General features: G+C 49.6%; 7 protein-coding genes across 7 annotated transcripts; 2 read left to right on the top strand and 5 right to left on the bottom strand.

Annotated features, from left to right (window-relative positions):
• Window positions 1-1355: 1355 nt before the first annotated feature.
• Window positions 1356-4172, bottom strand: EDB91DRAFT_1311133 (general substrate transporter; the record flags this gene model as incomplete). The annotated part of the gene is made up of 16 exons (XM_041325105.1): window positions 1356-1942; window positions 1995-2072; window positions 2125-2281; window positions 2335-2388; window positions 2450-2539; window positions 2590-2715; window positions 2763-2793; window positions 2848-2978; window positions 3033-3131; window positions 3155-3406; window positions 3454-3511; window positions 3561-3629; window positions 3680-3834; window positions 3886-3919; window positions 3971-4040; window positions 4095-4172. 16 exons carry the CDS (start codon window positions 4170-4172, stop codon window positions 1706-1708), a joined length of 1719 nt encoding a protein of 572 aa, XP_041172740.1. The 3' UTR covers window positions 1356-1705.
• A 998-nt stretch (window positions 4173-5170) lies between these two features.
• EDB91DRAFT_807208 (caspase domain-containing protein) lies at window positions 5171-8100 on the top strand. Its single transcript, XM_041328460.1, has 19 exons — window positions 5171-5629; window positions 5683-5971; window positions 6021-6052; window positions 6106-6233; window positions 6286-6367; window positions 6419-6504; window positions 6558-6618; window positions 6673-6735; window positions 6793-6839; window positions 6897-6959; window positions 7016-7040; window positions 7113-7126; window positions 7181-7381; window positions 7429-7509; window positions 7567-7585; window positions 7645-7690; window positions 7750-7786; window positions 7839-7859; window positions 7913-8100. Exons 1-19 carry the CDS (start codon window positions 5521-5523, stop codon window positions 7937-7939), a joined length of 1431 nt encoding a protein of 476 aa, XP_041172739.1. The 5' UTR covers window positions 5171-5520; the 3' UTR covers window positions 7940-8100.
• A 4475-nt stretch (window positions 8101-12575) lies between these two features.
• EDB91DRAFT_1085691 (uncharacterized protein) lies at window positions 12576-13172 on the top strand (the record flags this gene model as incomplete). Its single annotated transcript, XM_041315925.1, has 3 exons — window positions 12576-12845; window positions 12899-12918; window positions 13019-13172. 3 exons carry the CDS (start codon window positions 12576-12578, stop codon window positions 13170-13172), a joined length of 444 nt encoding a protein of 147 aa, XP_041172738.1.
• A 1428-nt stretch (window positions 13173-14600) lies between these two features.
• Window positions 14601-15462, bottom strand: EDB91DRAFT_1252975 (uncharacterized protein; the record flags this gene model as incomplete). Its single annotated transcript, XM_041323586.1, has 3 exons — window positions 14601-14845; window positions 14899-15116; window positions 15164-15462. The coding sequence occupies 3 exons, from the start codon at window positions 15460-15462 to the stop codon at window positions 14601-14603; spliced, it is 762 nt and encodes a 253-aa protein (XP_041172737.1).
• A 2669-nt stretch (window positions 15463-18131) lies between these two features.
• On the bottom strand, window positions 18132-19968 carry EDB91DRAFT_807077 (Metallo-dependent phosphatase-like protein). Its single transcript, XM_041328459.1, has 3 exons — window positions 19659-19968; window positions 18703-19603; window positions 18132-18653 (listed from the first exon to the last, which is right to left on the bottom strand). Exons 1-3 carry the CDS (start codon window positions 19724-19726, stop codon window positions 18513-18515), a joined length of 1110 nt encoding a protein of 369 aa, XP_041172736.1. The 5' UTR covers window positions 19727-19968; the 3' UTR covers window positions 18132-18512.
• A 70-nt stretch (window positions 19969-20038) lies between these two features.
• EDB91DRAFT_807052 (uncharacterized protein) lies at window positions 20039-21917 on the bottom strand. The gene is made up of 5 exons (XM_041328458.1): window positions 21520-21917; window positions 21399-21467; window positions 21286-21346; window positions 20377-21224; window positions 20039-20324 (listed from the first exon to the last, which is right to left on the bottom strand). Exons 1-5 carry the CDS (start codon window positions 21647-21649, stop codon window positions 20212-20214), a joined length of 1221 nt encoding a protein of 406 aa, XP_041172735.1. The 5' UTR covers window positions 21650-21917; the 3' UTR covers window positions 20039-20211.
• Window positions 21326-22739, bottom strand: EDB91DRAFT_1159188 (uncharacterized protein). The gene is made up of 4 exons (XM_041319734.1): window positions 22417-22739; window positions 22337-22360; window positions 22137-22286; window positions 21326-22083 (listed from the first exon to the last, which is right to left on the bottom strand). Exons 1-4 carry the CDS (start codon window positions 22519-22521, stop codon window positions 21754-21756), a joined length of 609 nt encoding a protein of 202 aa, XP_041172734.1. The 5' UTR covers window positions 22522-22739; the 3' UTR covers window positions 21326-21753.
• Between the last annotated feature and the right edge of the window lie 884 nt (window positions 22740-23623).

The following is a 23623-nucleotide window of genomic DNA, read 5'->3' as shown; positions in this document are numbered from 1 at the left end:
CGAACCAACCTTCGACGACGGTCTGGGTTGGTTCTGCATGCAGACTACCTTAAGCTGAGTGACCTTCATTGTCAACGGTGCTCCGAAAAACTTCGAGCTGCTTGCGCTCGAAGGCTGAGACTGCGCAAGTGGACGACAAGAAATTTGTTTTCCTCTTCTGATTGATTCTCGAATAACGCTTGTAGCAACTCGATGGCAATTTCCCGTTGGCAAAGTCACCGCGTCACGCATCTCAGATTGGATAAACCAATGCGAGGTCCGAGGAGCGACGACATTCTGTTAGCGTGCCCAGACAAGGCCAGACAACGAGGCGTCCTGATTATCATTAGCGATCTAGGTCCCTGCACATACTACCACCTCATCATCTGCCCAACTAGGCGAGCCGCGAGATGCGCTTGACCAACTCTGTCGCACACACACGGCTCGAATAAGAACAAATATCCGATGGTGTCATCCCGCCAGCGCGTGATGACGAGCCCGACTAGGCCCGACTCGCGTCGACTAATCTAATCACATTGGGTGACTTCCCTCAAGAATTTACCATCGGCTCATTTACGACAAAAATAGGCCCGTGTCAGACATTTACTACCGCGCTACGATTCTTACGGGAAATTACAGGAGGCCACCCGATCTGTGAAAGTTTGTGGAGGGGGAAACTTCGGGGAAACTGGGGGACATCTGCGGAGGTATGTAGCTACCCCTCAACAGCCTATTTGTAAAATTACAGACAGGTGCGAGACTGCGAGAGCATTCCAAGTCTAGCGTAGCTATTCGGCTAAGAGAAATTTGTCTGTAAATCCTTACGGAAAGTCACCAAGTACCAAGGGTGCCAGTTGCTCGGATTCCACCGCTGGGATGGGACCTTGTCTAGGAAACTTCGTATCCAATTCAAAGGGTCGTTCCGAATGCGTGTACTCAGCGCACTGGTTGCTCAACGAGGACTATCCGATGAGGTTGATGAAACGATTCGATCCACGTCATCACAAGTGACAACGCGTACCAGCGCATACCTGCAGACATATGACAGTCAATATGTCTCGTTACGCATGCCGTCCATTGAAGGCTGATATCTGAGGGTCCAGGTTCAAATTAATACTGGGAGACGAAGGAATATTTTCAGTCTACGCGACACATCGACTGTCATATGCGTGCATTCGCTGCTTCAGACTCAAGCTCATCGCGATAAGATCATGGTGAGAAAATTGACTTGGCCAGTGAAGCGCTGCCAGGTAGCAAAGGCTGGCAAGCATCGATTTTTATCAGTGGCCAAACATACGTAGTCTGAGTGTGATCCGAGTCTCCCATAGGGAATAGATCTGAAGAGAGACTGATTCTTCCTTGTTATGGAAGGTACGCGGGGAATCGCCAGGCAATGGATCCAAATACCCCAGGGTAGCCCTAGAGATCTACTGGGGCTCCCCAGAACGTTAAAACTTAACATCGACGGAAAGATTACGAAATGGGGATGTTTTTGGATGTTCAACTTCTCAAAGGAGCACGGTTGGCCTTGCGGACACCAGGTATCTCACTTCGCTACGAGACACGGCATCATTGCAACGACTAAGGGATGCTTAGGAATGCTCAACGAGATTATAATTCAATCTACTATTCCATCGCCATGTTCACCACTAGGGTGATTGCGGAACAATATAATACAGTGTATCAGATATTTCGGAGAACATAGAAACATGTGTGCAAGACATTATTAAGCCTTTCCCTCATCGTGAAAGAGCTCGTGGCTGCTCTTTTCGATGTCAGATGCGGGCTGGCCCCGGCCAAATGCGGTCAAGCCAATGCGGTCAGCGATAGCGTTCTGGCGTTGTTGATCCGCAACAGCAAGACCTTCACGGTCTCCAAACACGTCGTCCATTTCTTCCAACGTGAGGCCCTTGGTCTCAGGTACAAAGAACATGATGAAAAAGGCGCCGGCGAAGGCGAACGACTGCGTCAATTTCCATGAGACCTTGAAATAAGTAAATGAATAGAGGACTCACGCCGAAGAACACAAACGTTCCAAAGCCGATATGAGTTAGCATTGATGGCGTTACTTGGCCGACAATGAAATTGTTCATCTGTTTCCAAATGATGATCAGCACAAGTCCTAGAGATATCAGAAGAACGAACCCAATTGGACGATGCGGCAATAGAAACACCCTTGCCACGTATACTCAGGGGCCAAACCTCAGCAACGAGGATCCAGCTGCACGGACCCCAACTGTAACCAAAGGCGACGGAAAAGACCCAGACGCAAGCGCAAGCCACCCAACCAGCGGTAGCGTGCCTGGTGAGTTGTTTTAGTTAGAGTACCATAACCAGAATATTGATGAGACGCACGATGCCCAAGAATCGTGGTACAACGCGGTCAGTACTGCAACAACGAGATGGCACCTAATCATGCGTATGGAACGTTCAGAACAACGGGTTTCATGTGCAAGAACGTAACACTAACGCGGCCATGATGAGAGCACCGGAGATCAAGACCGGCTTACGGCCGACCTTATCGATCCATATAACGGCGGGGATAGTAGCAAGGAACATGCTGATTGAGTTATGTCAGTTATGTGCATGGATATAGGGGGCGAAGCATACACAATGCCGACAACACCCGTAGCAAGAAGGCTAGTTGCGTTACCCGTCAAGCCCAGGTCACCAAAGATGCTGGGCGCATAGTACAAGATGGCGTTAACGCCTGTCCATTGCTGGAAGAACATGGTCCTGGGATCTTGTTAGGCTGAGTCCTTGCGGTAGAAACAGTCACTCACCCTGAGCCAACAATGACACGGTAAAAGAGAGCTGGCGAGGGCAATGTTAGCGTTCAAATTTCGATCCTACTGTGGAGGGTCATACTGCGTGAGGTAAATAGACTCATATAGGCGTGAAGACCGAGCTTGAAATTCGACGAGAACGACCCATCCTGGAATTGAGGGAACTGCAAAGCATTTACTTCCTTTTCAAAGAGGTATTGAGCCTTGATTTCTCTGTAGAAGACTATGAGTCAGAAATACCAAAGCATCAATGACCTTGTGACCCACAAGAACTCGATTTGGACGATGTCAGAGTTCGCAGGGAGGCGGCGAACCTTACTAAGCACGGCAACAGCCTCTTCATCGCGACCTTGGTTCACAAGCCACCTGTACACCATAAGATTTGTAACGTGTCGTAGACAGGAGTAGAGACATGCCTTGGGGAGAAAGGCATGAAAAGAATACCAACACCTAGAATGATAGCAGGAACGAGCTGCATGCCCAATGGAACGCGCCATGCAATCTCGCTCTGCCCGCTTCCCGTACCACCAATATAGTTGGTACCGTAGTCAATCCAGAACGAGACCAAAATCCCGAGGGTGATAGCAAGTTGCTGAAGAGCGACCAGACTACCGCGAACTTCAGGAGGGGAAATTTCGGCGCTGGTAAACGGTTAGTAAGAACATAAAGGGGGACTGCTATGGCATACTTGTACAGAGGCACCGCCATACTGAGCGATCCGACACCAAGACCAGTGATGAAACGCCCTGAGATAACGTTCAGGCGCGGGGCTTTGAAAAGACTCAAAGAGCGTACCGCCATATATTGACGAGGCCTGGAATGCCGCAGTTTGGACGATGACACCAACGCAGAATACACATACGGCTGCATGGATAAATCAGCTTCCTCCCGTCGCGAAAGAGAAGTACACTAACCAAGCACAATGGAGTATTTGCGAGAGAGTTTGTCAGCCAAGTACCCGGTAGACAGAACACCGAACCAAGCTCCAAGTTCGAGGATAGACACAAGCCAACCCTTCGTTCCTGGACTGCCGACGGCGGCCGCCATACGCTGGTCGAACGAATACATACTGAAATAGTTTTAGAATAATGGATAAAAACAAGCTAGCATGAGAGCTCACCTCAGGACGCCGGAAAACACGCCCTGATTATAACCTTCACCGTGTCAGTATGACCTTGAAAGGAAACATGGCGGTAGGGTCATACCATATAGCAAACCACCAAGAGAAGCGAAGACTGCATTAGCGAAAATTTTGCGATTATGGACAAGCCCAGCCTGCGTAGTGTGTTGAGCACGCAGCACTAGACATGATCATTCTAAAGAAATTACCCATCCTGACTGGCCTTGCAGACCTTGGCGGAATTTTGCAGCGTAAGGGCTTGCACCTCCAGCGTGGCCTCCACCCATTGTAATTGATGAAGAAGAGTTGCTCACTCGGCTCAATGACAGATGCAGCTTGTCTTTATACTGTCTGGCACATCCCCATTATGATTCTGTCGCGATTTCTCATGTCACAGGATAAATCAGGATAGACTCCGAAAAAAAACTCGATGGAGCAAGGCCTGATCGAAACGGAGAATCTGTGCGGGGTGCGGGCTGGTGCGGGGAGATCCTTAGCCGTCCACAGCCGTTCACGCAACAATCCTAAAAACCCGGAGGTAGGTCCGGAACAACATTAATAAATGGCGTGGATATCCTTCCGAGATGGTAGGACAACACCGAAGAACACCGATCGTTACAAGTCCGACACATAATAATTATCGCGAACTTGTCGACAGCGGTCCGGAGAAGCTGAGACGGATCTTGTGACAAAGCCGACGAAGTGTTGAATGAAAAAGACGGGAGCAAATGAGAAGCTTGTGTCATAATTATGTTGTGTGTGACGAACAAGTTGCATCATACTCGATTCGATAGTTGTTTAGAGGAGTCCGAGGGAGGCCAACACGTATACCGGCTTAACGATGGAGTCGTCACACAGGGTTACACGCGGTGCGGTGCCCTGATATATAAATTGAGCGACAGTGCGTAGTTTCTTCAGAAGTTATACTGCAAAAGGAAAACACAGATTGATCAGTAGATACTAGAGATACCTCGATAAAGCCCACTCAGTCAGAAAGATTGAACCCTGCCCTGATTGAGGAATGATAGTTATCGGTGACTTTCTGGACAGTATCATATTACTCACAGAAATTTGAAAGCCGCGGTCGTTATGAGTGATTGCTTGAATCTTGTACTCCAAGCGGAATCGCTAAGCCGCCTGGACGGCTAAAATTACAGCCGAGCACGTCAGCTTAGCACCATTGTGAGTCTCCAAAAATCAGATGCGCAACCTGTACGGCGATGCGACTTGGTCGAATTACATGTTTCGCGGTTCAGACATTCATGAGTGATATGCTCAAGAAGCGCTCTTGATAGCGGTGGCTGGAGTAGTGAGTGGCGGTGCACGAGATTGCTGTGGAGTCTGGCGCAGCGCTTAGCTTGAACTTTGACTCTCTAAAGTCGCCCATTACACCAAGTTTCTTTGAGCCTTCACAATTCACCTATCAAATTAATATTCGTCCAGTATGTGGTCAGGAACCTCTGGTTATCCCACCAGTAACAATCAAGGTGGCACTGGCGGTGGTGCCCCACCTCAGTAAGTGCTTTGATATCATCATCAACTGAATTCAATTCATGATCGTACCATCGCGTTATCACCTGTTTTAGATTCCCAAACCCGTATGTGACCAGTCGTGAACGGGATAATCGAGCTGATATGATTACTTCAGCGGTGGTTATGCTCCTTCTCCCAATCCACCTGCGTACAACCCTGCATACGCTCCCGCACCAGTGTTTCCTTCGAACAGTCCCCCAGCACCCAGAGGGTACGTATATACTACCAAACTACGCCTGTGTCGATCCCTTTATCGCGCTACAGCTTTGGGTTTCCACCCCCGGTATCAAGAGATAACTATCCTGGACAGCACCATCACCACCAGAACAGTGGCTACCCAGGTCAGTTTGCTGGCAATTACGCACCCCCTCAAGGTTCTCCTACCTCTTACGCACCGCCCCCTGGCCCTCCATCCTCGTCATACGGCGCACCCCCTGGCCCCCCTCCGGGCAGGGCCAGGCCCTCCTTCACAGTACCCACCACCCCCAGGTGCTCCTGGAAATTATCCACCACCACCGGGACCCCCTGGTGGTTATGGTGCACGTCCTTCCCCGTACGTTATTCGTAAGATCATCGCTGATACATACCTTAATAGTCTTCAGAACGAGCGGCGGCTATGGTTATGCTCCTCCAAGTGGGTTGATCGAGAACCTAAACAATCGCTCGTCATCTTAATAATTTAAACAGGCGGACCCCCGCAGAGGCCACCCAATCAACAGCAGCTTTACGGACCTCAAATGCAAGGTCCCAACCACCAGATGCAGCAGCCCTTTTTCCAATATTCTCAGTGTAACGGCAAGAAGAAAGCCTTATGCGTATGTTGTGTGCATGGACTGATGCTCCACATCTAATCACCCTGAAATTTAGATCGGGATCAATTATACCGGTCAGCAAGGAGAGTTGCGTGGTTGCATCAATGATGCAAACAGTATGAAGCGCTTCCTGATGGGTAAGTCTAGTCACTGCAGAGTGCGCACAGTGGATCATGGACTGTTTTCAGTTCAGTTTGGGTATAAGGAAGAGGACATGGTGATACTCACCGACGATGCACGGGACCCACGCCAAGTTCCCACTCAGCAAAATATAGTGAGTAGGCTACTTACGGAATTGCACTGGTGCTTATAAATGAGCGCCGATAGCTTCGTGCAATGGAGTGGCTCGCTCGTGACGCACGTCCCAATGACTCCCTGTTCTTCCATTGTATGCGCATCTTTTGCGGTCATACCTACCTGGTTGTATCTCACACCGAAATAGATTCCGGACATGGAGGACAGACGAAGGACCTCGATGGCGATGAAGAAGATGGATTTGACGAAGGTGACGATTACGTGCCGTTGATTACACGGAGCCACATGTGTTGATTTGTTTGCATAGTCATCTACCCAGTTGACTTCAAACAGAATGGTCACATTGTCGATGATGTGTGTTCTCGTTCTATCCCATCTCACGCTACGTTCCACTAATGACCGTCGTTTTAGTTGATGCACCAAATCATGGTGAAGCCACTTCCTGCGGGTTGTCGTCTCACTGCTATCTTCGACGTAAGCTCTCTTCGTTAAGAACCTGCAGTGACATTCGCATACTAAAATTCTCGCAGTCTTGCCACTCTGGCTCAGCTCTAGGTATAAATCATCTTGTTGTCGCCTTTCAGCACTCATGCTAATTCCAATTTAATTTGTCCGCACTATTTTTAGATCTCCCATACGTTGTGCGTTGCCTCTGTTCCGGATACCCCCGTCGTAATCTCACTTTTGTGCACCAGTATTCCACGGAAGGCAAAATCAAAGAGCCAAATCTCGCGGCGGAGGCTGGCCAAGGGTTACTGACCGCCGTGACTTCGTATGCTCGCGGAGATCTCGGCGGCATGTTCAATTCCGTTACAGGACTGATCAAGACTGCGAGCGGAAATGGACAGAAAGCCGACAAAATCTCTAAGGCTACGAGGACGAGCCCCGCCGACTGCGTTCGTGAAACCTTTGGATATTTTATACCCAACTCACCTTCAATTAGATCTCTTGGAGTGGTTGTAAAGATTCACAGACCAGCGCGGACACGCAAGAAGCTGGAAGAGCCACAGGCGCAATGAGCTACGTAAGTTCCTTTATCTGCACCCCTCATTCCAGCTTCTCATGGATCTCTCAAACCCAGGCTTTCATCAAGGCTCTCAGTAAGTAATATTGGATTGGAGCATCATGATTGGCTCTTAATTCGACACACTTCCCACAGGCGAAAACCCACAGCAAAGTTATCAACAGCTTCTTAATTCCCTCCGGTGAGTGCTTCAGCATTCAGCATTGACAGTCCGGCCTCTAATAATGAACTGGCTGGCAGAGCTATTTTGAAAGCAAAGTACAGCCAGAAACCACAGGTTCGTCTATACCTGCGCGTGATGTTCTGATGTTCTAATTATTTTTGAATAGCTGTCTAGTTCTCACCCGATGGTCAGTATCTTTTTTTGCGAACTCCTCATTCTCTTACCCCACTCCCCTTACAGGACACGAATCTACTCTTCATTGCCTAAATGATGTTTGTATCATGTATGTTTCGTAAATGCAGTATAATTATGTACGATAGAAGATTGCCCAGTCTTGTCAAGGTGCATGCTGTTGTACATTTGCATGGCGGAGACAAAGATTACAATACGATTGCGATTTGATGAAGATACAAGTGCGGGTTTTGTGAGGCCTGAACATTTCAAAGATAACAAGCAACAAACAATGTGGACGACACTGCCCACGCCAGCTGAATATACGAGGAACGAGAATGAAGCATATCAATGTCGCTTGACGCTGACGACATATGCGGGCTTCCCCTGCGTGGTCAAATGTGATTCGAGGATCGGTTGCGTCGGACAGGACGTCAAACGTATGATACTCTGGAGTCCCTGGAAAAAAGGCCCTGCATCAATCCAATCGGTTGGTTCGCGCGGGAAGTCAAACGTGTAGTCCTCTGAAGTCCCTGCAGAGAAAGTCCTTGCACCAAGCACTAGTGTTGAAAGCCTTCGGCCGTAACTCTGCACAAAGATGATCGGTGCGCGGACGGACCACATCTTGATATCCAGGCCACGACCTGCTGCAGCCTACTGCGTGGCCATAGACGACAGATAACAAAGGAGATGAGCGAGTTGATTATCCTGTTAGCCTGTGAGCCTGTCAGGAACGGACATAAGCTGAACATTGGAAGCACGAAAACCAGAGCACTGGCCCACGATTGCATCCCAGAAGTCGCAAAACGGTCTCCTTATTGTTGCAACGAGCAAGCATTGTGACTTCAGTGGACATACGGAGGCCGCCTGGCTCAGCCAGGACTCCAACCACGGACCTCCGGCACTCCACATGAGGGTTTGTCAAGGCCGTTCCGCGTTCAAGCGTTCATACTAACAAACACCCACGCTCAAGCGTCTCTTGCCTGGTGCAATGAATATTACGTATATACAGCATCAATGGTAACCAGACAAGCGCTTGCGAGTCGTCCTTAGACTTATTTCACCAAGATCCAACGAGTTTCTACACACTGGAACCCAGTGAAACACTCGATCTTAAACAGCTCTCAAGGAACGACTGTCCGAGTCTTCTTAAAGGGCAGAAAGAACAGTCCTTACGCCCGCAATCTCGATCACTCCATAGTTTCGCCGCCCACGATTGAAGAGGCCTATTATCACGCTAAACTAAAGCCTTTTCACAACTTCCCCTGACCCCGGATTATCCAAGTTACAGCTTAAACCTTTGGTCCGTTGAATATCGATTAACATCTTCGTACGTTGTCCATCGAGATTCGAGATGACCATTTCCCCACATGATTGCTAACCACGCTGTTGAATCCAACTAGTAATTCTCTGAAATTTTATTGTGATTTATTGCCTTTCTCAATGAGTCTGAACCAATGTCAGTATTTCCATCTCTTATTTTCTCTCTCGCTCTCTGACCTAATGAACAATTTCTGGCGATGAAGCTTGCGAGAAGCTGTCCCAGGTTGTGGTCAAGGGTGCTGTATATGACTCCCCCGAACGTCAGCCCCATCCGAAATGTTTAGAAGGGACCCGGGTGGAGCTTCTCAAATACGTTCACGGATTATTAGACAACCGAGAGAAGAGTCAACTCGTTTGGCTGCATGGCACGGCGGGCGTCGGAAAGTCTGCTGTCGCCTTCACTGTAGCTGAAAGTATGCGGGGTCAGAAAGTGGAAGAAAGAAGCAAGGCAAAGCGGCTCGCAGGAACATTCTTTTTCTCGCGCGAACATACGAATCGCCGTACGACTGGTTATTTCTTTGCTACGCTTGCCTGGCAGCTCGCCAACAACTTTCCCAACATCCGGCAGGAGGTGAACAAAATTCTCCTCGAGAACCCCGCGCTGCTAGATCACGACATGTCTCTTCGCGATCAGATGGAGGCGTTGTTTCTCGAACCTCTCCGGAGCCTTGAACCCAGACTGCGCGGATGTCCGCCTTTGGCGTTCGTTGTTGATGCCCTTGATGAATGCACCTCCGAAAGCGAACTTTCTAATTTAATCTCTCTGCTTGGCGAAGCTCTTCGTGAACCCGATCTGCCAGTGACCCACATTCTGCTCACGAGTCGCTCGGAAGAGCATATCCGTAAAGCCATTCAGAGAGGAGAGATGCGCCCGCTGGTGTGCGAGATACCGGTGAAGACTTCTGGGGAGGGTGTTGCTCCCACCATCTCATTAGACGGCACAGATGTTGACAAAGACATTTATATTTTCTTGCAGCATTCCTTTAGAGACCTGGAAAGTCGCCATCCCAACTTCCCACGGCCATCCGGGCATCAACTTGACCAGCTAGCGACGCGAGCAGGCAGACGTTTTATCGTGGCGACTACGATAATGAAGTTTATTGATGATGGATACAATGACCCCCGGAACCGTCTTCAGCTGATGCTCAAGTTCACGAGCGACCTGCCATCAGGAACGGAGGTGTACAAGTTATACGACCTTATCCTCTCTACATGTACCGATCCCGAGCGGGCATACCTGCACTTGTCCGTTGTTGCTGCCCTTGCAGACCCTCTGCCGATTTCACAAATCTCAACACTTCTTGGCCCTGGTGAGGGAAGGGATGTCGAGACGGCACTGGTGCAGCTACGGTCTATCGTGGATATTCCTACCGACAACAGTCTCCCCGTGAACATCTGTCACTCGTCGATTCGTGATTATGTTTCCGATCCCTCAAACTACAACCTCCCTCAAGTACGGAATATTACGCCACCCCACTCGCTACTCGCGCATTCATGTTTCCACTTGATGATACAAGACATGGCACAAAGCACGGCCCTCCTGGATGCACTCTCAGAGTTGAAGAGGCAGAGCCAGGCTATACAATCCCACAATCCCCAAGCCTTAGCACATTCATTATCCTTCATTGTCGAGCCACCGGAGCCAATGCAAGTTCTGAGAGGTCTGTTATGGCTTCAGGGAGATAGCGGCCCAGAATTACAATCCTGGCTAGAGACCATGGATGGTCATGCCTGGCTGCAAACCCGAGAGGGGAAATATTGGTTGGAGACGCAGGAGGGGAAGGACTGGTTGGAGACGTGGAATTGGCGAGAATGGCTGCAAACCCAGAGTGGACGAAAGTGGCTGCAGACTCGCAGGGGGCAAGAGTGGCCGCGTACCCAGAGAGGACGGGACTGGTCGCAGACCCAAAGAGGACGAGACTGGCTGCACGCCTGCAGCGAGCAAGAGTGGTTGCGAACTCAGAGCGGGCAAGAGTGGCTACGGACTAGGACTGGGCACAACTGGCTACAGAGCTCGAGCGGGAAAGAGTGGCTGCAGACCTCGATCGGGGAAGAGTGGCTGCAGACCCTGGACGGGCAAGAGTTGCTGCTAGTGTGGCTGCCGACCTCGGTCGGGCGACAGTGGTTGCAGGCTCCGGACGGGCGAGGCTGGCTACAGACCGGGAGCGGGATAGCATGGCTACATACTAAGAGCGGGAAAGGCTGGTTGCAAACCCGGCGCGGGCGAGGCTGGCTACAGACCCGGAACGGGCATAGCTAGCTGGAGACTTAGAGCGGGAAAGACTGGCTGCAGACCCCGCGCGCAATAGACTGGCTGCGGGTAAGGAGCGGAATAACCTGGCTGCAGACAAGAAACGGGCGGGAGTGGCTGCAGACAAGGAGCGGGCGAGAGTGGCTGAAGAGAAAACGCGGGCGAGAGTGGTTGAAAACCTCAAGCGGTCAAGATTGGCAGCGGACTTGGCGCCGGCCGCAGCAGCTAGCGGGCGGGCAAGAGTGGCTGCAGACACGGAGGGGGGGAGACTGGCTGCAGACCCAGAAGGGGGGCGACTGGCTACAGACGTGGAGCGGGCGAGAGTGGTTGCAGACCCCCAGCGCTCGCGAGTGGCTGCAGACCTGGAGCGCGCGACGCTGGCTGCAGTCCCCCAGTGGGGAAAACTGGCTACAAATCCAGGACGGGAAAGACTGGCTGCGGACCTGGAGCGGCCAAGACTGGCTGCAGACCCTGGGCGGACGAGAGTGGCTGCGAGAGTGGTTGCAGACACTGGGCGGGCGAGAGTGGCTTCAGACTCAAAGCGCGCGAGAGTGGCTGCATACCCCGAACGGGGGAGAGTGGCTGGAGTTCCAGGACGGGCAACAATGGCTGCAGACTCGGAGCGGCCAAGACTGGCTGCATAAACCTAGCGGGCGAGAGTGGCTGCCCAGGACAGAGCGGGCCTGGCTGCAGACCTCGAGTGGGCGCGCCTGGCTGCGGACCCGAAACGGGCAAAAATGGCTGCAGGCTGAGAGCGACGAAGAATGGCTGCAGACCGAAAGCGCGCAAGACTGGCTGGAGACCCCGGATGGGCAAAAGTGGTTGCAAACTCAGAGCGGGAGAGGCTGGGTGCGGACCCAGAGCGGGAGAGGCTGGTTGCAGACCCAGAGCGGCCGAAACTGGCTGCAGAGCCCCCATGGTCAAGCATGGCAGTCGACTTCTGCGACGTCTGTCTGGGTGACAGTCGAGGAATTCTTGAGCACATTGGAAGCAATCAGGGAGTGCACAATCATCCCAGATTTACCTTTCATGCCAGCTGTGCAAGCAATCCAGCATTTCGAGAGCCTGCCGGATTTCTTGATGTTTCCGGCTTTCCTGGCATTAAGACCCTACGAACCTTCCACATCTGCCTTATCGCAAGATTGTTTTACGCCAGACATGGAGATAACCCATGCTATGCAGACCTTTGTGGATTTCGCAAAAGAAGCATGGCTACGAAGTCACTCAGCTTCCGACGCTGTCAAATACGCCTGCCAAAATTGGGCCGTCCATCTCTCGCAGGCTCTGAATCCACGGGACGGCATGCTCAACCACAGATTCAAGGCTTTTTGGAATGGTCATCTCCTGTCCTGGCTCGAAAGGCAGTGGTGCTTGAAGGGTCTGCGGTTTTGCCTCATTGTTCTATCCGACGGGCATAAACTTGCAAAGGTGCGTGTACTTCTGATAATTCTCGCGACTCAGCACTTGACATGCACATATAGGAATATCTCCAAGCTCCAGGGTCATCTTAGTCACATCAGTCAGAAGCTGTCGATTTTATGCAACATCAACTGTATTGTTATCGCACATTGATCTCATTTTGTCACGTTTGGTATTTACAGTACTCGTGTCGCGTGCAAGGTAGTCATATTTTTCCCTGGTTCCAGCGACCTCTATGCTTCCAGGTCATCGGATGGACAACACAGGCGTGACTGTGATTATTATATACCCTCCAACTCGAACGATAAAATGCTGGGACGATATGCGATCAAGTAGGCCAAGAGCAACGGAAGGAGAGTATGTTGGCGCAGAGATGTTACTAGTGTGATGCAGCAAATGATACGAGTTCGAGTAGAGTAGTGCTAGTGAATTCCGAATGACTTTTGAGATCTGAGATTGGGGTGATTTTCAAAAAACTGATATGCGAGGATATTTATTATTCTAGTCAAATCGACATGTGGAGATGTGAAAGTCAAACTGTTAGTACTATCGGCGCTGAAATGATGTATAGTGCAGCAAAATGTCGATGACAACCGGATGCTGCCATGCCTCGTAAAGTAAGAATGAAAAAGAACAAATGCATGCGAGAAAAAGAATGTATCCAACGACATCCCATGTGAAAGGAGCTCTACTCCTTCTACCTAGAGCTCCTTCCACCTGTAAGTGCGCGCGACGGACGGGCTCAATGTAAGCGACAATGTTCCGAGCGTAAAGGAGTAGGGCTCTCTCCATTCGAAAGGGTATTCAATGACGCAACAGATCTGACTGACCAAATGTGTGCAGAGGCAGCGCTTTCGTGCGAAACCCCTCACCAAAACTTGGAGATTGCCCCAGACCCAAACTAATCTAGGTGACCTAGTGGGCATGAAACCAGCGCTTCGCCGCGAAGCACGGTCGCCTATGGAAGTCTTAGTCATTGGGGTGAGTGGGGAGTGCAGGTGGCTCACAATGATGCAGACCGACGTGTGTGACCGTTTGGGGATAGAGCCAGCACGTGAAGTGCTTTGATGATTGGATCCTTTGACGAAGACCAAGATGTTGGCGCCGAGCCTCCGTGGTGTACATTCAAGTGATGGAATAGAGCGTCAAAACATCCACCTAGGCCTTGACCTAGGCTTTCGGTTTTTTTTTCACCAAACCTGAAATCATCAGTATTGACTTAGATACGATAGCAACATAATTCTCACCTGTCAGGATGCCCTCCATAGTTGAAATGCTCCAAATCTTTTAACAACCGTATGAGTGCGAAAATGAATACGAACGATAGACCTACGTACCCAACATTGTTTCAACAATCCCAGAGTGCCTGTTTACAAGACGACATCATTAGTGGAACTTTTAGAAATCACATCGAAACACCCACGAAAAGCTTGGCGCCTTGAGGAAATGGATCAAAGGGGTGTACTTTCAAAACCTTGGGGGTCATTGAGTGCCATGAACCAGACAACAATTCTGAGAATAGTTACATCACATGTACGCTATCTTCATCCTTGTTGGGTTCAGAGTTATGTTTGCAAGTAACTTGATCTCCATGACCAGTGTCTGACGGAACATTAGCGCCCCAAAGAATGAACACTTCTTTCAGTGTCGCAAGAGTTTACTTACAGTAGAAGAAGATCTGGTCATGTTGCGATGTACATTGGACTAGAAGGTCAATATCACGCAGATGCGCCCTGTGATCAGATAACCTCATCTAAGTCTTGGTCATTGCTTCCCTCTGAAGCGGTATAGCCTCATGCAGGTCTTGGTCATCGCTTCGGTGCTCCAAGCGGATGGAGAGTTGATTTGCAGGTTATTCAACGATGGGGACCGATATGGGTGACCGACAGTGCGCAATTCCAGGGCTTCCCCCTGAAGCATGATAGCCTCATCCGAGTCTCCATCATTGCCTCGGTGCTCAAGGCGGGTAGAGAGTTGATTTGTAAGGTTATTCAATGACGGGGATCGTTCTGGGCAACCGACAGAGCATAAAGCCGGCGAATGATAGTAGCTTTCCCCCGACGAGGAAAGTTATGACTGCTGGCTGTGCGCGGAGTCAGCGCTCCACCATGAAGCGCGACTGCTTCATCGAGGTCTTGGTTATGTGCAGTCGTAAGGTTCCATGAACGTGAACAGATCCGGCTGACCAACTCGGTCGCAGAGGCAACACCCCCCGCCCAAATCTTGGACATAACCCCGTGCCACAAGGCACTCGAGCCACTAGTGGGCACAAACCCAGCGCTTTTCCGTGAACGCTTACAGAAGTCTTGGCCGTTGGAGCGTATTACAAGGATGGTGGAGGAATGTGGGCAACCGGCTGGGCACAGAGCACTTCTCTGAGAAGCGTGACCGCCTCATCAAGGCCTTTGTCGTTGGGTATGAGGTGCAGTCGTATATGATGATGTGGATGAGGACTGGCGTGGGTGACAAGGTGTGCGTAAATCCAGCGCTTTTCTTGGAAGCGCGACCGGCTCGCTAAGGTCCTGACCATTGTCGTGGTGCTCGAAGAGGGTGGAGAGCGATGCTCGACAGGAAGTTCAACGACATCGCGGTCTATCACGATGAAGCGTCTGCCCGTTCGGCCCATCGGCCACGCAACACAACGCCCACGCGTCGGAAATTGAGATGGAAAACCTGAAACCGTCTAAAGGAGTGATGCAAGAAACGACGTTGTCCATGTCTGCGTCGTTTGACGAGACGGTGGCAGCTATGTGTGCTTCTAAGGACTCCAGAGCACAATATAACTATTGGCAGAAGGGCAGGAGTCTCCTAGGCAAGCGTCGCGGAAAAATAGACAGTCGTAGAGCGCTTGATGTGCTTGCGGGAGCAAAATAATGTATCCGCGAGCCGCTTATCTACAGTTCTCCGCTGTGTGACTTGCTGACATTTCATCCTACAGTGGAGGCTACAGCAGGCTCCTGCCGTGTCATGCAGACAAATGAGTGGACTCTTCTCCCGATTGTCTAATGACGTGGATGTAGTTGAAAAGGTCACTCCCAAACATTTCGGACGAGTCTGGCGTTCAGGGAGTCATGCTCAGTACCCTTGTTAACGACTTGGGATAGGCCCTCCCAAGGACCTTCAGGATCACCAAAAGCTGTGGATGAGGTCAGAGAGCATAAGAGGGGACGATAGATAGAAATACTGACATTGATCCTGAGTCATTGACAAAGCGTGGCGCAGGTTGTGAGATGGAATGGAATAAATCTGAGCAATACTAGTTTCGTTCGACAGTACGGCCAGCGATCATGTCACTGATGATTATCTTGAAGGCCGACGTACGAAGACATCAATCCAAGTCTGAAGGTCTAAGCCGTAACTTAGATCTTTTAGTGATGGGGTAAGTTACGATAAAACCACGTTGTACAATTGCTCTATACAGCTGTACTAGTCCATTGACAAGCCCGTTCTACCTTCAGCACAGGAAGCTGTCCAAGTGTGGGAACGCTTCGGCGAGGTAGTACCAATCGAACGCAATGGAAATCTCCTTAGAATTGTCAACCGGCGAACCCATGATGCACTTAGGTATGATAACCGGAGTCTCTGAATTGTGCAGTGCATGCCAGTTCACGATATTATTGTATACTTATACAGCAATTGTACAGGTTGGTACAGCATCTAGATAACCACTGCTTATAAAGGCGAGGGCAACTCATTCAATTCATTCCACTACCATCTGAATTCTCTATGCCCAGCCGGACCCCAAGTCGGTCTGCATCATCGTGTGAGCTAACTCCACTCTCCACCCGCCCAAATAACCAAGACCTCCAGGCGACCGTGCTTCACCGAGAAGCTCACTAGATCGCCTAGACTAGTGCCCCCCACAACACAATTCATGAGGAGGACATCGCGCCTTACGAGAAGGTGCAGCCTCTGCGCCCAGTGACACGGTTAGATCACATCATTGAATAATCTTTTGAATGTAGAGCTCCAAGCCTTGGAGCTCTGCATTCTAGTCCGCACGCCGCGTACGACCACTGGGGAAAAAAAGAGATTATGGACCGGTGGGAATGTCGCACGAACCTTAGATTCTATCAACATTATCACTGTATTTTGACTACAGAACCGCGAAATGATAATATGGTGCATATTCTCACATTCCTTATGTCATTTCCACCGTATTCTGACAGAGCTGGACTTGAACTTTGCAAAATTTAAAACCCTCTGCCCCACTACGCACCCGCTCTTGTCTTCACACCACAATGTTAATGTCGACGTCGTCGATTATGGGTGTAGCTAGCTACGTAGTAGTTGCCGCATGATAGCCACGGCCTTCAAGTTGGGACTTCTACGACGTGTCGCGCATGGCATTGGCCTTCCGATGGTTTCAAAGAGGTTCTATATATCATATAGGAGTATGATCGAGGTCGGAGCAATATCGGTGAGCTTGTGGATGTAGAAGCGTTCATCGAGGCGAACATGGGCTGCAAACTCTGGCTGTTAGTCTTGCAGCATGGTCGAGCGCTCTCCATTTTGTAGAAATATATATCATGATCAATAGCATTCTCTTTGCTATGTTCTGGCCGTGGTCTCATCCCACTGTAATAAAGCTATGAATGCATGTATATGCGCGTGCACCCACCGTGGTCAAACAGACTTCGAGATTACGACAACTGAGAATGTCCTCCAGAACATGATCAGAATATGATGAGATCATAGTAAAAATGTGATCGTTCTCTAGTGGTAGGCAATACCCACCAACTTTGCTCGCCTTCGACTCTTAGCCTCTCACTTTTTATTTGTTCACTGTGTACGATACGATGCCGTTTTACGAGCCGCTGCAATGTCACGACTCCTCTCGGGTCCTCTGAGCATTGAGTTGGAGGACCTGGTTTGCCCTAAACTGCTTCTACGAGTGTCGTTCTGCCCTGCGTAAGATGATTCAATTCGATGTAGTGCCAGTAAATTCATGCTTGTATAGACCTAGTAACTATGTGACTATGCTCTAGCTTCGTACAATTTTTGCTAGACTAAGAGCTATTCTGAGAACAGCGGACTTCTACTGGGCTTCACTCCTCATTCCAGCTTCTTATGCATCTTCAAAATCCAGGCTTTTATGTAATTAATCGTCGAGGCACACTTTCCGCAGTCGAAAACCCACAGCAAAGTCATAATTATTAACAGCTTCTTGATTCCCTCCGGTGTGCTTCGTCGCCTTTCTGATTTGAACTTTTTGACAGTCAGACCACAGGTTCGTCTATACCTACGCGTGATGTTGCGCTCGTCTGACTATTTTTGAATCGCTGTGTAGTTGTCACCCCGATGGTCAGTATGTTTTTATGCGCGCTCCTCATTCTCTTCAACCTCACTCCCCTTATTGGACATGAATCTCCTTTTCATTGCCTAAATCAAGCCTGAATATCGAACGATGTCTGTATTATGTATGTTTCGTATAATTGATTGAAAACAAGATTGACCTGTCCAGTACATGCTGTAGTACGTTGCATGGTATGGAAGGAGATTACAATAGTATTGCGATTTGATGAAAATACAAGTGCGGTTTGTGAGGCCTGAATATGCCAAGATAATATATGCGAGCAATAAGAAAAAATGTAGGTGACACTGTACCCGCGCCGGCGAATACGCGAGAAACGATAGCAAATGTGAATGAAGCGTGTCAATGACACTTGACGCTGACTATGGAGACTTCTCCTGCCTGGTCAAACTTGATTCGAGGCTCGGCTTCGGGGAAGAAAGTCGAGCGTGAGTTCCTCTAAAGCACCTGGGGAGAAAGACCTTGCGCCAAGGACTAGCGCTGAAAGTCCTTCGACCGTAACTCTGTGCAAAAATGATCAGCGCATGTCTGAATGTTCAATATATAACATACGCAGCCGGTATCTAATCCGACGGACCACCTCTTGACATCCAGACCACGACCTGCTGAGTGGCCATACACGACAGTCGACGGATAACAAGGGAGACGAGCGAGTTGACTCTCCTGGTAGCCTGTGAGCCGTGAAACAGACTCGAGCTGAGCATTGGAAGCATAAAAACTAGAGCACTGGCCCATGATCTCATTCCAGAGGTCGGAGAACGGGGTCCCCTTATTGCTGCTGCGTGTGACCTTACCATTCTTCCGCACGCTCCTGATATTCTGAACGACCCAGGGATCTCGGTTCTGCGGGATCTCTGAAAGCAACGCGAGTTCCTGTGCCTTCCGGATAGCATGTATGTCATGCTTGCGCTTTCTTGTGTATGGCCAGTGCGACAGCGGTTGCTTAGGATGAGTGGGTTTTCGATTTGGGTCGGCTGCGAGTAAGCCAGCATGAACGAAGAACATATGGCCCGCCGGTGCGTAAAGGACGAGAGGGAGAGAACACAAGTAATCGTAGTGCTCGCGAGACATCGCTCGCGCAACCTTGTAGTGGTCCCCTAAAGGCTTCCAACCATTAGGAACCTTGCTTCCCCAGTCAGGCTTCTTCATTAAGGAAGGCCGCGAGTCGGACGAAGACGTGTCGGCTTTCTCTAGTGCGGTTTCATAATCAGACCAATGTTCGTCAACTTCTCTCAGCCACTCTCTGCCTCCAGGTTGAGAAACAATCCAGTCCATCCAAGCGCGCCATTCAAGGACTTCCTGGTCGTTATTTCCGCGAACCCCCAGAATCTGATTGCTCTCCATGAACGATAAAACTGCTAGTGAATCTTCAACAGGTGCCTTAGTCACGAGGTCGCCGAGGTGTATCAAAATATCCCTCCGTGTGTCATAGGATATTTTGTTTAGTAAAGTGCTAAAAACGAGTGCACCATGAGCATCGAGGATGGCCTTTTCGTGAGAGGGCGTACGTCAAAGATGCATTCATGCCATGTATGTCGCCTATCACAATAATTCTCCTATCTTTATCATCTAACATTCATCGAAGATCGGCGCTCGTGTTCGATATAGAGAAAAAGTCACCGACTCACTAGTCGGGAACTCTACATTAGATAGCGTTTGCGTGAAATTATCATAATGACTGAAATCGGGGAATTCTGGAGGTTTATGTGAGCTTATCTATAGGACTAGCAGTCTGGACTTACTGGAGATAGAACGTGTCCAGAAGCTGACTGGGTTCCGCAGGTCATCTGGTACGAATATGCAAAGGACGAGAATGACGACCACTAAGACCAATAGGAAACCATAGTTGCCATCGCTGCCTGGCCATGGCACCCTTGCGTAACGAGCCCTGGACCTGAGGGGAAATGAAGATAAGGATAAGTAGAGAAGTATTACATAATGCGATTTTGCTATATTTGGATTCTAGTTCGTGTTTACATAATTATAGGAAATAAACTGATGGTGGAAGGCAATTATGCACATGTTACACTAACAACGCTCGCTCGTCCGTTGTCTCCGAAATCAATCTGTTGCGAATGAGGGGCTCGCGCGTGAGTGGTGTCTCCAGATTGGTATATAGCAGGAGAAAAGGAGCTTTCGTCGAGGACAAGAGCTGATAACTTGCGGCCGTGCGACTGCAAGATTTCAGTATCGAAATCATGAGCGCAGGAATATAATTTCACTCACACAACCACTGTCCAAACCAATTGACCACCGCTTGATATCCAACCCACGACTTGCAGCATGTCCATAGATGACAGTAAACGGATAACATGAAAGTGAGGTTGGCCGGTATGCGTCTGCCGCATTCAAACCCGAACAATCTGACATCGTGCCGTTCCACAACTTGCGACCAAGGAGTTCCCTTGGATCCTGAAGACGCACGTCCTTTATTCGTGACACTTTTGATGTTCATCACGGTCCATGGGTCTTTGTTTTCGGGGATCTCTGCGAGAATAGCAAACTCCTGCAGATTACGCAGCTTTGCAGTGTCATGTTGGTCATCCACGGTAGGCCAATGAGAAAGTGGCTGTCTGGGGTCGGAAGCCTGGAGCTTCGGGTGGGAAGGTAACAGACCCGCGTGGACGAAGACCATATGGCCAGCTGGAGAATGGAGCACAAGGGGTAATGAACGTAGATAATCGAAGTGTTTGCGAGACATGGCACGAGCGACCCTGTAATGTTTGCCCAATGGACTCCATCCACGAGGTACCATCTTTCCCCAGTCTGAGTACTTGCTTTTCTGGATCCAGTTGTCAAGCTCTGCTCCTTGTATGTCTCCATCGAGGTTGGGCCATCGCTTGTCCATAGTGATGAGCCATTCCCGACCTCCTGGACGAGATAGTATCCAGTCCATCCAAGCGTGCCATTCAATCACTTTTTGGTCATTGTTTCCTCTGACGCCTAAGATTCTGTTGGATGACATGAAAGACAATGTGTCAATGGACTCGCGAACAGTCGCCCTCGTTCCCAGGTCCCCAAGGTGAACGAGTGTATCTCTTTGCGAATCGTAGTGTATCTCGTTGAGTAGATCCCTGTCACAGTTACACACGATGAGTTCGCAAGACACCCAATAAGTAGACAGCCAGAACGCACGTCAATGAGCTGTTCATGCCATGTATGTCGCCGATTGCGATTATACGTTTCCCTCTATCATCTGAATACGACTGTCAGTCTCTTACAGTTGGTACCATGACGCAAGTAGAGACCTATGGGAAGAAAACTGTTGGAAATATTCTTTACAAAATTTCCAGCATAGTAGCTAAAGTCCGGGAAGGCTTCAATAAGGTGAGTCTACGACGTACGAGGTCGGTCAGATCAAAAACATACAATATTGAGTGGATAGAACGCGACGTCCTTTGATATCGTCGAGGACTCCGGTGATAAAGATGAAAGTGAGAAAGAAGGCGAGAACTACGAATGAAAAATAAGGCCTGAAATTATCCCCTAACCATGGCATCTTGTCAAATCATGGACAAGTTGCGGGGCCTAGGTGCAACCGTGAGAGTTCCTTCAATTCAAGTGATATTGTGATGCTTATTATGTAACCGCAAAGTGGTTCGATCAAGTCAGTCCCGCCTGGACAATAATACCCTCCATACCCCTCCTTCTATCCACTTCGTCATAGTCCTTGTTGTTGGCAGAACTTGAGCCGACCCACTTCCACGCGTTATGCTTCACGAACTCTTCAAACGACCACAACTGTGCCCAGAGCTCCGAAGAAGAAAGGCACCATACGTAGGTATCTGCCTCTACAGTGTTCGCCAAACTGGACAGAATAGGGATCGGGGGAGACGTGGCGGGCACCAGAGACTTCACTTCAATTGGTGGTATATCCCGTATGTTGGCCAGCGGCGCTAGTGGGTATACAGACACCACCTCTCTTGTATATTGCTACGATGAAGGGTTTCTTGGTGTCGATGGTTCCTAAAGTGTTTCGCACTCACGTTGCCTTCAAAGACGTCAAGGAGTCGGATATCTTCCTCTGATAGACCAGTCACCAGAGAACCTCGTACCGATTTCTCTTCGAAATCGAGGTCATGATCGAACATCGTTCGACTTTGCGAGTATGGTAAGATCGCAGGATAATCCTCATCCTTTCTATATGATATATCAAGACGCCAGTGGAGTAAACGGTATCATTCACCTTAACCTGGTGTCTAGTGTAGTCCTGGAACGGGGCTGCTGTCAGTTTGGTGGGCCATAAGACTCTCCGAGCAGACTAACCAGTAACAGAGCGGAACACATCTGAAGCTGATTACCATCGTTTCCGATGACTCGCTTCAATATTTCTGGATGCATCAACGTGCCATAGAAAAACGCGGATACCATTCTCAGAGGAATAGAGGTTAAAGGATCTTCACGTTAAAAGGGAATTCCAGCAGATCAGTCAATAAGGACTGGATCGAAGACCACCTGTGAGGCTCAACTGATAAGTAAGAAGCAAAGTTTGTTGGAAGATGAAGAAACAATTTACCATAGCCTAACGTCGCTGATAAGATAAGATATACTTAGGTAGAAGCTATATGCACGGGTGAGTGCCGGCCGCCATGGCGTATGGCTAGGAAGAAACGACTATCTTCCTTCTATTTGATCTGTCTATTTAGTATTGGGGGAGACTATGTAGCCGATAGTAGGCCAAGGAAGTTGCGCGAACCGTCCAACGAGTCGCCCAGTGATGAAAACCCCGGTGACTGAGCATGCTGATAAATTGTAAAACGTGCAAGGCGCGACGACTCAGGATGAAATTTGAAACGCGGCTCGAATCTGGCCAAGTGGTATATATACTGTGCATGCAAGACTGTTCAACGCTGCAGCTGCAGGGCGCCTGCAGCATCAAAAAAAGAATCAGATAGCAATGGCATCTGATCGACTTAGTTTGTTGATGTTATGCAACTTGTGACCTGATTACGTCCTTGACAGAGACTCGGCTGGGTTTGATTCTACTTGTCCGTCGTATAAGCTAGGCTAGTCTCGAGCCTACGGTCTACCTGCATATTGGGCTTCATTCTAAATTTCTTCACGGTCTAGATTCTACTCCCAATCGCAGGCCCACACTCAATAGCACACTGTCCGAGGGCAATACGGGGGATTCTACCTGCCAGCAATACCAACATCGCTGCCAGTGATCCAGCTTCAAGCATGATACCATCCGCTTTCTACGTCTACAGGAGTTCCCGCCCACACTGGCAAGAAGAAGAGAGCTTCGACGAACCCCAATGACCTTTTCAAGCCCAGTTCGGACTCGACGACAGCACGTAACCTCTGTGGTATTGAATGGCAGGCCGAACACAATACAGGTACTATTGCCGAGTTCGCGGCGTACTGGAACAGCCTTACGGCCCAACAGAGGGAGTCCTATGCCTTTCGCTCGAAGCTTGTCGATGCTGTAATTTTTTGTTTGCCGTCGTGATACATGACGTGCTCATCTGAA

This window comes from Suillus paluster (genome assembly GCF_016628075.1).
Source record: "Suillus paluster strain FC165 chromosome Unknown EDB91scaffold_76, whole genome shotgun sequence".
Classification (NCBI taxonomy): Eukaryota; Fungi; Basidiomycota; class Agaricomycetes; order Boletales; family Suillaceae; genus Suillus; species Suillus paluster.
This window is presented reverse-complemented; position numbering and strand designations above follow the sequence as displayed.